Source organism: Nymphalis io, chromosome 4, assembly GCF_905147045.1.
Source record: "Nymphalis io chromosome 4, ilAglIoxx1.1, whole genome shotgun sequence".
NCBI classification, from domain to species: domain Eukaryota; kingdom Metazoa; phylum Arthropoda; class Insecta; order Lepidoptera; family Nymphalidae; genus Nymphalis; species Nymphalis io.
Window position 1 is genome coordinate 12,357,652 of NC_065891.1, and position 13,910 is coordinate 12,371,561.

Genomic DNA, 13,910 nt, shown 5'->3' on the forward strand with positions numbered 1-13,910 from the left:
AAAACGAACGCAGATATGAGAATATTAAATACAAATATATAATAATAATAAGGGGAACAATTCCTATTCCTTACTAGTATTATAATAATGAAGAGTATTTGTTTGTTTGCTTTCACGTTTTATCTACTCAACCAATCGTCAAGACAACCCATGTGAATAATGCTTACACGTTGTCAGGGGTACAGAAAAGGACATAAATATATAAAACTATGTATACAATTAAATAAATCATATTTTTTAAACAATAATTGTAAATTAGCTGTTATTAAGAATTACACATCTCAGCTGGAAGCTTCCACAGCACCATTGATTAGCTGAAAAGGTTGATTATCGTTGGTAGATTTATCTTTAAAATCGTATCTATCAATGGCATTTGTAGCACATTTTCATAAATTATTATACTGTTTTTATGTTTATAATAGCTTTACTTTTTAGTACTAACAAGTGAGCATGTATGTACACACATTTCAGAAGTCGATTTTAACTAACTTAAAAATGTATCAGTTTTAAACTTTTCAAATACATACCTACATATATTTAATTAAGATGAAAATATATATCATCATCATCAGCCGAAAGACGTCCACTGCTGGACAAAGGCCTCCCCCAAGGATTTCCACGTTGCCCGATCTTGCGCTGCCCGCATCCAACGGCTTCCCGCGACTCGTTCTAAGTCGTCGGTCCACCTTGTAGGGGGCCTGCCCACGCTACGTCTTCCGGTTCGTGGTCGCCACTCGAGAACCTTTCTGCCCCAGCGGCCGTCGGTTCTGCGAGCAATGTGCCCCGCCCACTGCCACTTCAATTTAGCAATTCTTCGGGCTATGTCGGTTACTTTGACCACGTCTCTGATCCATAAGTCATCACTGGCAACACACACTGGTCGAAGACTTTCGACTTGAGACACAAAATATATATATGACATAATATTAACGAATTATTGTGTTGATCTAATGAAAGAGTAAGGTTTTAGAAGTTTTAATAATTATTTAAAATAAAAGTAAAATAAACCTTCAACAACAAGAAACATAATTATAATATAAGAGGCTTTGTTTTAAAATGAAACATTCATTTTATAAAAATATTTATTAGATCACAACATCTATACACATTGAAATGTCATCAGGTAATAAACAAAATATTAGGTATATGAGAAAATGTATTTTATTACTATAAATTACATTTTCTTATGTACATTTGAATCATATAATATAATAAATATAAAATAATAATAATAATAACAATTTTTATTTTTCAGAATAGTAAGTTACAATATGTGTGAATGTGTTTAGTAGTTAGAAACTAAACGACGAACGATTTTTGAACAATATTTACATAATAACAAATTATAAAATAAGTATAACATTCAGATAGCATTAGATTTTGTTCTAAAATATTGTGTAACAGAAAACTTTATTACAGAAATATTAATAATAAATAAAACACGTGACTCAAATGAACTTAACAAAACTTTGGAAGTTTCAATCAAATTATATATAGAATATTTATTTTAATAAATATTAGTCTCATTTGAGGTAGATATAATTCAGTATAGCACACAAATTACATTTAATTTTTTATATACAGACAGAGTAGAGTTTTTAGCAACAAAGACAACATGTAATTTTTTTTTAAAGAGAAGTACGTTATACATATTATAGTTCAACAAAACGATTATAAATTAATTCAAAATTAGTTTTAAGTCATAATAGGCACTTATTTATATTGACCTTGGCTTTTACTTGCAATATAGTTCAAATTTGTTTCACATACGATACACAGCCGAGCGATAGGGTTCAAACCCGGGCAAGCACCACTGAATTTTCAGCAGCAGTGGGACAGGCTATTACTGTACTTTACTACGATACACAGGCTATCGTCAACTCGGGTAATTTATAACGACTTAAATATAATTTGTGCGTAGAATATTTAAAAATGGAATGGCATCGTATATAAAAATATAATGTTTCATTATACCGAGGGTTTTAAATAATGAAAAATCCAATATAAACATAAAACAAGAATGGTCAAAATTGCTCTGTACATTTATAGCTAGACATAATAAATCTCATGATGGATGTACAGATTATAAATAAACTTTACTTGAAACCGCACAATATATTTAATAAAATTTTATAGACAATCAATGGGAACTCTTCAAGTAATTGGTCATCTTTACAAAACTTTTAAGGCTATGCTTAAAAAATTTTAGGCTATACTTCACCCACCTAACAAAGGAGTAAAGATAAACAAACCTTCGATACAAATATTCTATGCGATTTGATAATAGCTCTTAAATATTGTGTACTACAAACATTTTTTGTCTCAAACATCTTTTTATATAATACACTATTCGACTTAACTATATTTATTATTAATTTACTTCCTAAAACAACTTTGCAGATAATCAAAACGCCATTTTTATAATGTTTATCAAATATTTATTAAGACCAAAGTCAACGCTCCATTTCAATATCGAAGTTGTTTTTTGTCTTTATTCCTCCTGTGGTTACATTATTTCTGACTGCGGAGCCATTACCAACAGGGAGTTATTCTGTTCCCTAACAATGATTTTTATTCATATGTTTCGTTTTAAATAATGAGTGATCCAATTAACTGTAAAGGAATATAACAGTTTAAATCCCACAGCTGGCGGTGCATTGAAATTGTATCATATTAATACACTGCTAAAGATGATGACCATTTATAATCAGGAAATATTTTTTTGTTCATCAGCTTTTCTATTATAAGTAAAAATTTCCAACGATGGGATCTAAATTGTTATATATTTTATTTGCTGTTATATTCCTCTTGAAGATTAACAATGTATTAGCTTTTGTAATAAAATAATATATAAGTGGAATGACCTGCTTATGTAAGCCGTTACGTGTATGTGTATATTAATAATACTTTGGGGACATTATTCACACACGGCCATCTGATCCCAAACTAAGTAAAGCTTGTACTATGGAAACCAGACAACTGTTATACTACATATACTACTTTTCTTTTGTAAATACATACTTATATAGACATGTTCATGCACTCAAATGTCTGTCCTGGGTGGGAATCGAACCCACAACCTTCGACGTGAAAGGCGTCAAAACGTCTACGTCTAGCCTTATTATTATTATTATTATAAAACATCATAATTAGTACTCAGTATTATATCACAACATCGACAATATAATTGAAAAATGTTATAATGTATCATTTTGGTTTTCGTTGGTAAAATGTTTGTATGAGTATAAAGATTTGTATGAATTTGAACTACTGTAGTGTAAACTGGAATGTTAAAAATGCAACTTCATTTTGTACGAAATTGCTTTATAAATATTAATTTTTGGAATTGAATTGATTGTATTTTGTTAAATTTTAATACTAAGACAAATACAATACATACATTTAAAAAAGTTTTCTCATAAAATTTATACAATATTAGTTGTATATACATGTATTGTTGACAATATTAAAATAAATAAAAACCAATAATTAGGAAGATTCAAATAATTTAAAGCATTATGACTATTTAACGATTCATCTTTAAATAGTTTCAAAACTATTCCTTCAAATTAAATAATATTTTGTAACTATAATAAAATTGTTATAAATTTTTTTATTAATAATATATTTGTTGAAGTTTAAATAAATCTCGATTGTAACATAGATTATATATAAAAATCAACATAAAAAAATATATAACATTTTTAACTAAAACACATCTTTGTCAATACTTAGTTTCAAGAGATATTATTTTTGTTATATAAATATTGTTAGAATCACACAGAATCACCATTTAATTCTTTAAACGGCAATCATACATTATGTTTTTAATTTTCAAATTATTCCTGAGACGCAACAACGCTGATTTGACTTTTGACTGTATTGCTTTGATATTATTTATGTTTTTTAATTATTGTGCAATTCTATTATTAACAATTAAAACCTAGTCGCACTAGGCACTAGACGCCTTTATTATATTGTTATAAAAATTCATTCATTTTATAGGCAACAAGCCGAGATGGCGCACCGGTTAGAGCGCATGAACGCTTAACCGAAGATCGTGGGTTCAAACCCGGGTAAGCACCACTCAATATTCATGTGCTTAATTTGTATTCTAATTCATCTCGTGTTTGACTGTGAAGGAATACATCGTGAGGAAACCTGCATGTGTCAAATTTCACTGAAATTCTGCCACATGTGTATTCCACCACCCGCATTGGAGCTTCGTGGTGGAATAAGCTCCGAACCTTTATCTCAAAAAAGAGAGGAGGCCTTAGCCCAGTAGTGGGACAATCGCAGGCTGTTACTGTATTGTTACTGTTATAGGCATGTTATTATGGCTAATATGTATGTTATTTTTTTTTTTACACTTTAAATACTAATTGAATTTTATCTTCTAATTGCAAAACTTTAATTCAATTACGTCCAAAGAGATGTTGGCAATATACCCTCCATAGAAGTGTTTCTCGGTGTAAGTGTTTCGTTGCAAAGGAATTGTAGTGGCATATCTACGAGATAGCCTTGTATAAGGTCTATTTTCCTGTTCGCGAGCACCGGGTCCTTATGCCAGAGCGTTTCGCTGTTCTCCTCGTGGTATTTCTTAAGTTCGGCGAACGTATGCACCGAGTCCGTTGGAATCGTGTGAAAAACCTGGAAACGTGACAAATACATTCGATTTAAAATATGTTTAAAATATGTTATTATTTACTTACAACTTTAAGCACTTCGTTGTACTAAACAAAAGCATAAAGCTTTGTTTTTAGATATATATGTACATAACTTAGTTGTTGTATTAACTTGATATTATAAGTATTGATTGTTTTTTTTTTAATTTTATTATTATTTGTCGATATTTCATGTTTATTTATAGTAGTAATTGTAAATATATTCGTACTTCTTCATAAATATCAGTGTTCCGCTTCGAAGTGGCCTTCCATATTTTGTTATAGAACTGGTCGCAGCACGGGTCGTCAAGATTGATGCTTAGTTTGAACACGTCCTCTTCCATCAACCCCAAGTGTTCCCGGAACAGACGCTTCCTGAGAGCACCAGCCAGTCGACCGCATGGAAACGGTTTCTCGTTCATTATACCATCATCGAATTGTTCATCCTACACAAACAAGTTATGGTTAATTTTATTTATATTCCTAGAAAGTGATCGAAAGTGGGGATTTAAAACAATATACATCTTATACGAAATTTTATCACAAATATAGTCCTTTTTTTTATATATAGAATAGGAAGGTGGACGAGCATTTGGGCCACCTGATGTTAAGTGGACACCAAACGCTCTTAGACATTGGAATTGTAAGAAATGTCAACCATCGCTTGTAGCCGATGCGCCACCAACCTTGGGAACTAAGATTTTATGTCCCTTGTGCCTGTAATTACACTGGCTCACTCACCCTTCAAACCGAAACACAACAATATCAAGTATTGCTGTTTTGCGGTAGAATATGATGAGTGGGTGGTACCTACCCAGACGAGCTTGCACAAAGCCCTACCATCAGTCCTACTTTATTCAGAACCTGGTTAATATCCTATGATAATAACTTTCCCTTATTATTGTATTCGTGTTAATTTATTTTCACCATTTATTATTCACCAGTGTTAAATTGTACTTGGTATTGTTACGTTCTGGTTTGAACGGTGAGTGAGCCAGTGCACAGGCACAAGGGATATAACATCTTAATTCCCAAGGTTGGTGACGCATCGGCGATGTAAGCGATAGGTAACAATTCTTACAATGTCAATGTCTATGAGCGTTGGTGACCACTTATTATCATGTGGCCCATATTTCTATCAGGTGGCTCGTCCAATCGATTTGAAGATAATTATGTTAAACTGACGATAAATTACTCTTACCTGTAAAAGCACCGCAATTTCCGAGTCCCGTTTACCAATCATAGACCTATCGTTGATATTGGCACTCCCACATATTATAAATCTGTCATCAGCGATCAATAGCTTCGAATGTACATACACCAGCTCAGTAACCGGTTCGCCGTCTAATATTGAATGTGTCCGGAGTCCGTGGAAGGTTATGTACTCAGACGGATCTTCTATACCTGCTTCGTAGAGACGCGTGATGATTGCCTCTCGACTTCTGTGGAATGAAATATAATATTTTATTATAAAAAATTTCTCAATATGATAGTGAACCTTTACTAATATAATAAATGCGACAATAGCTACAGAGCTATTGTAAGCGTAACAGACATACAGATGTCTGTTACGCTTTCAAACCAATGAACCGATTTTGATAAAATTTGTTATGAAGCAAGATTGAACCCCGAGGATGGACATGGGGTTTATTTTCTTTTTACCTTATACACATCCCTTCCCGTCTAATACTTGGGCGAAGCTGTGGACGAATACTAGTATCAAAATAAAGATGATTTAGAAAATCTTACCACATAACTCACACGCTTGGCTGGATTTATAAAAAAAAGAAGGCAAAACGTTGAATTCAATTAGGTTAGGTTAGGTTAGTTACCTTTGCTTGATGATGAAATGCTTTGATTGAAATTGACCTTTGATATTATATTACAAACCTGAATTCATTAAATGATGTATGAGAAATACACAATGTAACATTTTTATAGCTGTGATATATATATATTGGTATTGGCGCATAGCGAAGACGCTGTGTGTGCATAGCGAGCTGATATATAAAATACGATATATATTATTTAATTTGCAATGCCGATATTACGACTTGAGTTAAAGAGACGTTTAAAACGGTATTTTAATACATTAAGCAATGATAGTATGACTACATCAAAGGCTTTTTACTTTATATACTGATCAAAACAACACGGACTCGATGGGATCAAGGTTGCTGTACTCAGGTTAACTTAAATCTAATACCAAAACACATAATTTTAAGATAATAGACATAAACGGTTACAAACCTGCATATACTCTGATAGTTCCAATGTGTGACAGCGTGCATGGACGTCCCCGAAGGTCCCCCCACCTCCCCCTCAAAACCCGGCAGGAGCGGCATCACCACGAACACACGGAACGATTCTTTTGCGCGATGTGCTCGCATTATACGGTTGTACAACGCTTCGCTTATCTTAAAAATAAATAGTTCATAAGTACATTATCCTTAGATTGCGGGTTTATTATTTGCAAGTACCGTTGGAGTATATGCGTTTAATTAAAGGTTATTTCGTGCATGATCTTGAAAGAAAACATCTAAAGGGTCCAGCAAGCGCTACATAGAATGTTACAGTATGCTATAAGCCCAAAAAAATATACATGAAACGAAGATTTTTGTCCAACTTCTTCTTGACGTTGAAGGATTTTAGTAAACTGAAACCGTGTCATATACACGGTGTCGTATGCCGTTTTGTGTAAAGTGATTCTTTTCTATACATACCTGGTTCCTGACGGTGATGCTGGATCTGGAAAGGGTGATGAAGAATTGGTTCTCGATGTATATATAGTGCTGTGCGCGCGTGATGGTGTCAACGTAGGCCTCGTGTATGCTCTGCTCCACCGTATCGGGGTCCAGGAATCCGCAGGACCAGCTCGATACACTGCGCAACACCTAAGAAAAAAAGAGCTGATGGGTTATTTGATGGAATAATGTTATAAGAGAAATTGCGCAACTTGCACAAAAGCAAAAGATCATTTAAAAAAAAGGGTACATTAATTATACTACTGGATTATACTGTGTAGAGAAATATTTTTTTCAAAGTAATAGAATTTAAGCTTCATCGGTATTCGAACACAAGTTGATGAATTATAGAAGTGTACAGTTTTCATTTATAATAATAATTCATACTAACCTGACAGGAAGTGTTAATCATGTCGATATTGAGAACTTGCTCCAGACCCTGTAACGGCTTGATATCACTGTATGTCTTCGGCACCAAATAGGGGTAGTTTGTATTTTGCCTGTTTAAAAAAAAGACAGGATAATATTTTGGTGCAAAATTGAGATTTTTGTACAAATTTATACTTGCTAAGCGTTTTGCATTGTTCATGAAATACTAAGATATGAGAATAGTCGGTTGTAATTTTTGGTAATTGAACATGAATTGGTTAATATGAGATCGATTTTCTTAGGGAACGGGGTGTCGTGTCTCTGTCTACGCTCACAAGACCATTACAGGTGAGGTTCACGTACGTACCGGGCCTTCTCCAGCTTGATGGCGTTCCACCGCTGCACGAAGTGCCGGGCGACGTCCCGCGCGGCGGCGCCCCCCACCAGCACGCCCACGTCGTGCCACGGCATGCGCGGCGTCGTGTTGCGGTCCACCAGGTCTGCGCCGGGACAGACTTACACTTAGCTAGCCGACTGGAGCGGGCTGCGAGTAGCCTTATCGGCACTTTGGAATCGATATTTTAAATGACTTCCGGTTCGAAGACGTAACCTTTACCCATATAACCGACAAGAAATAATAAATATTCTTATTCATTAAATGAAATGCGTGTATTCATTATGTATATTTAAATATATCCCGTGATCTGGGTGTAATTGACGAAACGAGTTATTTAGATAAAATTAATTTAATTTTAAAGATATTTTATATTAGTATAAAAAATATATTCAAAACTATGCTGAATCGGATTTCTTAAACAATTTAATATTCATCAAAAACAACTGGCCAGTCGGATGAAAAAAAAAGTCATATTTATCATTTAATTTAAGGATATTTTTTACAAAAATACTACATACGGTACGGTCTTGCGTTGAATATTACTCGCACCTTTAGGATGGCTCCGCTAAGTACCTACTGGAGGCCTTGGACCGGTTGCAGCGACGTGCAGTACGCATTATTGGCGACGTAAAGGTCACAAATACCCTTGAACCTTTACAATTGCGTCGCGAGATAGCAGCACTGAGCGCTTTCTATCGACTGTATCACGGCGAGTGCTCTGAGGAATTATTCTCTCTAATTCCTGCTTCCCCCTTCCGTCTTAAGTCCACGCGAGCTGGTTCTCGATGTCACCGCCTAACTGTGACATCAATTCCATCGCGGACAAAGAAATTTCGCAACTGCTTTCTTTGTCGCACTTCCAAAAAATGGAATTCCTTACCAGCTCACGTGTTCCCCTCCTCTTACAACCCGGGTTTCGTCAAACGAGGCGTGAAGAGGCATCTTGCGGGCCGGCAAGGCGCGGAAGGCTAGTACAGAACATTCTTCCCGACTGTACTAGCCGTCGTCGCGTTTGGACTCTACTACCACTTACCATCAGGTGGAGTAGAGTCATTTGCCATCCCGGCGCTTATAAAAAAAAATACACACAAACAGACTTCCATAAAACCAAGACTCCAATTCGATGAAAATCAAATTATAAAGACTTTTTGAAATCTTGAAATCTAAGTGCATAGATTATTCCAAACGAAGAAGGAGTATAAACAAATTCTACTTAGACTTAACCTTACTTAGTATTTTTTGCAATTAGTTAACAACTCTGCTATATTATGAGCTACAAACAGATTATACTTGACTATATATCAATATATCTTTATTTTTAACACACCACGATTACGCAACTATTTATATCCACTTTAATTTTACTTCCAAAGTTCCGATAACAACATCGCTGCCATTTAAAACGCCATTTTTTCGCGAATACATAATGAATATCGAATAATGATAACGAGTCAATTCTATGTTAAAATTACTTTTTGTTTTTATTTCTCGTGGTTGGAATAGACTATAGTTGTTCTGCCTCAATACATATTAAAAAAACTACTCACCAACAAAAGGTAGTTCCAAGCTATTGAAATCCTTAACTATAAAGTTGACGTAGTCCTTGCCTATCCACAATTTCGAGTTCCCTTCTATATCTTCTAACGCCTTTTTCGTACTTTCCGTTATCACCCTCCCTTCGACTACTTGAGCTAAGGGCGTAGGTTCACTGGGTGACCTTGGCTTTATGCCCAATACATCAGTGAGAAGTATTTCGTCGTTTGACCTCGCGTATTTCTCGGCTTTCTTTCTCTCTGAATCATCAAACTTCTGTTCATTCCTCTCTTCCTCGTACGGTGGGTAAATAATACTGATAAAGTCTTTTCCTCTGTCCGTTATTTTGTCTAGTACGTTACGTTTAAGTACGTCGCTGTCGTGTGAGTCACGATGTGTTCCTATTTGTAATAAGTGATCGCCTGCTTCTAGGACGGGTTCGGGTTTCGGATTGTCATCTTCAGTTTTCGTTTCTTCCTCTGTAACTTCTGCTTTCTCCTCCACTTCTTGGAACGGTCTGTGAAAATTGGTAATTGTTGAACAGAAATATATATCTGAACTTGGGATTTTTTAATCAATATTAAATATTATTTACATAGTATTCGAGACGAAAGAAGAAATAACCGTAACCGTAACAGCCTGTGAATGTCCCACTGCTGGGCCTCCTCTTCTCTTTTTGAGGAGAAGATTTGGAGCTTATTCCACCACGCTGCTCCAATGCGGGATGGTGGAATAAGAATACACATGTGGCAGAATTTCAGTGAAATTATACACATGCAGGTTTCCTCACGATGTTTTCATTCACCGTACAGCACGAGATGAATTATAATCACAAATTAAGCACATGAAAATTCAGTGGTGCTTGCTTGGGTTTGAACCCACGATCATCGGTTAAGATTCACGCGTTCTTACCACTGGGCCATCTCGGCTCTTAAAGAAATTATAGGGCGTTAAATAGCCCATTGAAATCTAGAAAGGTTATATACAACGTCTCGCTACCACTAAGTTCATTAACCTTTGAGGTGGGCAAAATCGCACAAAAACTTACATATTAAGTCCAATGACGATATCTTTTGAAGATTTTGCTAATTCGATCGCGGCTTCCAATCCGTTGCCGTAGTTCACGTAAAACCCCCCGCCGGGGGAACTGGAGGTTTTCTTCTTGCTCTTTATCAAGGTCTTCGGTTGCGATATGTTGCCGAGATCGGTTAACCTGTAAATTGGAACAAAGGATCAGTCCTAAGTTGTGATTTTGAATAATAAATAAAAATATTTACTGGTAGTAGAGCTTTGTGCAAGCTCGTCTGGGTAGGTACCACCCACTCATCAGATATTCTATCACAAAACAGCAGTACTTGATATTGTTGTGTTCCGGTTTGAAAGGTGAGTGAGCCAGTGTAATTACAGGCACGAGGGACATAACATCTTAGTTCCCAAGGTTGGTGGCGTATTGGTGATGTAAGCGATGGTTAACATTTTTGACAATGCCAATGTCTATGGGCGTTGGTGACCACTTACCATCAGGTGGCCCATATGCTCGTCCGCCTTCCTATTCTATAAAATATATATATGTTTTATAGAATAGGAATATATATATATATATATATATTATGTTGACCAGCTGTTGATGCCTATGAGCAATGGATTCCTCTCTTCATAGTTTTGGAGCTTAATACGCCACGCTTTTTTGTTTAAAATTATCGTTTGTACTTATATACTTTCATATTCAAAATAAGCGACAACACAATTTTTTCAAAAAGGAATTTTATAAAATTGCAATATAAGTATATACTTTCCTATGCTAATTACATTAATGAATAATATGAATATAAAGCCTTACATTACTTCTTAAAAATATAAAAAAATAACTATTTACCTATGTTTGTGATCATCCCATCTCCCATAACAAAGGTCTATCCCCCCCACAAACGCAACAGTTTGGTCGATCACAACAATTTTCTCGTGATGAGCCCAAAATAACACTCCTACCTTCGCGTGGTCTGGATGTCGAAAAACCTGAAATGATGTACGAGAAATACATGTAACTTTTTTATAGCTGCGGCATTTTTTATGTTTATTAAATTGAATTCTAAAAAGGAAAACAAGGATTTAAATTGATCGCACTGACTAAATTAAATATGCTTAAGTAGAGTTATTTTATAATTTTCTAACTATCCTTCTTACAGTTGGCACTATACATTTAAATAAAGCATTTAAAATATATTTATATAATAGACTGCATATTTAATATAATTCTAAGATATATTAAATTTATACCAGCTGAAATTTCGTAAGTTATATACGTTTCAAAAGTGCCTGTAAAAGACTTTTTGAGAACAAAAATAATTTTACTATCAATTTGATAAAACATATATTTATCATTATGGCAACACAAACACTTCAGAAATAATACCTTAATGTTTTCACTAGCTAATCTACTTTTACTGTAGAAACTGTTGATACCGAGTGCCATCTCCACTTCCTTGTACAGCATCACGAACACCTTCACTCCCTGTGCCTGTTGAATTATTAATATAATCATGTAAAAATATACATATTTCATAGTAAAACTTAAACACTAGGGTGATATTTAACTCGTACGGTTGTTATTTAAACCATGACATTATAATTGCTATGTATTTCGTCAATAGTTATAAGATATATAAGATTCTGGGACATTAATCACACACGGCCATCTGATCCCAAATTAAGCCGAGCTCGTGCTATGGAAACCAGACAACTGATATACTACATAAACTACTTTTCTTTTGTAAATATATATTTATGTAGATAATTACACCGACTCAGGATAAACAGACATGTTCATGCATGACATGTTCACAAATGTCTGTCCTGCGTGGGAATCGAACCCACAACCTTCAGCGTGAAAGGCAGGTATCTAGCAACCACGCCAACCGGCTCGAAAATATATAATATATTGTCATATTACAAGTCTATTTCGATTACATTGTAATTTTACTGGACTAGATTATTTGTGGGAAGCTGTGGCTTTGCTAAGTGAATTCATCAGTTACTTTACGGCCAAATATTAATACAAAATATTGCTGTTTCGATTTGAAGAGTAAGTGAGCTGGCGTCATTACACAATTATTATAATAATAATAATAATAACTTTATTATTCAGGCATCGAGGCCCATAACTGTCTACAGATTACATATTTATAATTACAGAACATTCATTAATAATTAAAATTAAAATTAGAATCATAAAAATTACAATTAATGTTTAAAATTTTTAATAAATAACATATTTATCGTTATGACAACCTCAACACTTAACACTACAAGAGTTAACGGGCGGAAAAATGAAATTATAGAAAAATTAATTAACAATTTAATCATAACCATTGTTAAGCAATACCAATTCTTGTTTCATTACGAATTCGGTCGCCTACCTAGTTCTTCTACGTCGTCTTTTTTCCACTATGACTTAATTTACGTTAATAATAATTTTTGTTATTTATTTATTATGTTTACTAGCGATTTTTAAACTGATCATTCTGTACATGTACAGATTTGCTAAAATCATTTGAAAACAAACGCTACATGCTTATTGAATCACAAATATTATTAATACAGTCAAGTAAACGACGAGCCGAATTGTATTTTTAAAAACTAAGGAGTGAATTAAACATTTAGATGCTCAGTTTAATTAAATTGAAAATACATATTTTTTTCTGTCTAAACTCTAAATGTTATAGTAACTGTGGATGTCCCACTGCTGGGCTAAGGCCTCCTCTCCCTTTTCGAGGAGAAGGTTTTGGCTTATTCTACCACGCTGCTCCAATGCGGTTTGGTGGAATACACATGTGGCAGAATTTTAGCAAAATTAGAGACGTGTATGTTTCCTTACGATGTTTTCCTTCACCGTCAAGCACGAGATGAATTATAATCATATGTTAAGCACATGATTTCAGTGGTGCTTGCCCGGGTTTGAACGCGCTCTTACCACTGAGCCATCTCGGCTAATATTAAATGTTATAATTCCCACGAATTTACTTAGTCAGCCATTCCACCCAGTAGACCACCCAACGATAAATGCAACAATGCAGTTTTCGGCCCTTACTGTGAAAACTCTGTGCGGTACTGGTTGCATAACTATATTACTTGCTATAAAAAATAAAAATAAAAAAAATAAAAATAAAAAAAAACAAAATACAACAACAAAGCATGACCAAAATA

The 13,910-nt window shown here is 34.4% G+C and overlaps 1 protein-coding gene across 6 annotated transcripts in view; it reads right to left on the bottom strand.

Moving 5' to 3' along the window:
• LOC126768119 (phospholipase D2) overlaps positions 1-13,910 on the bottom strand; it is a 140,090-nt gene that overhangs the window by 110,036 nt on the left and 16,144 nt on the right. For 3 of the 6 annotated variants that reach the window (XM_050486032.1, XM_050486031.1, XM_050486029.1), the window contains exons 10-20: positions 12,121-12,225; positions 11,584-11,723; positions 10,756-10,920; positions 9,722-10,224; positions 8,145-8,292; positions 7,800-7,908; positions 7,388-7,558; positions 6,915-7,081; positions 5,866-6,106; positions 4,895-5,110; positions 3,727-4,650 (exon numbers count right to left, since the gene is read on the bottom strand). In XM_050486032.1, the coding sequence (XP_050341989.1) occupies positions 4,420-4,650; positions 4,895-5,110; positions 5,866-6,106; positions 6,915-7,081; positions 7,388-7,558; positions 7,800-7,908; positions 8,145-8,292; positions 9,722-10,224; positions 10,756-10,920; positions 11,584-11,723; positions 12,121-12,225 (2,196 nt within the window). In that variant the 3' untranslated portion in view covers positions 3,727-4,419. Of the gene's footprint in view, positions 1-3,726; positions 4,651-4,894; positions 5,111-5,865; positions 6,107-6,914; positions 7,082-7,387; positions 7,559-7,799; positions 7,909-8,144; positions 8,293-9,721; positions 10,225-10,755; positions 10,921-11,583; positions 11,724-12,120; positions 12,226-13,910 lie in introns of those variants that run through there. The other 3 variants (XR_007669211.1, XR_007669210.1, XM_050486030.1) reach the window with 2 other exon arrangements.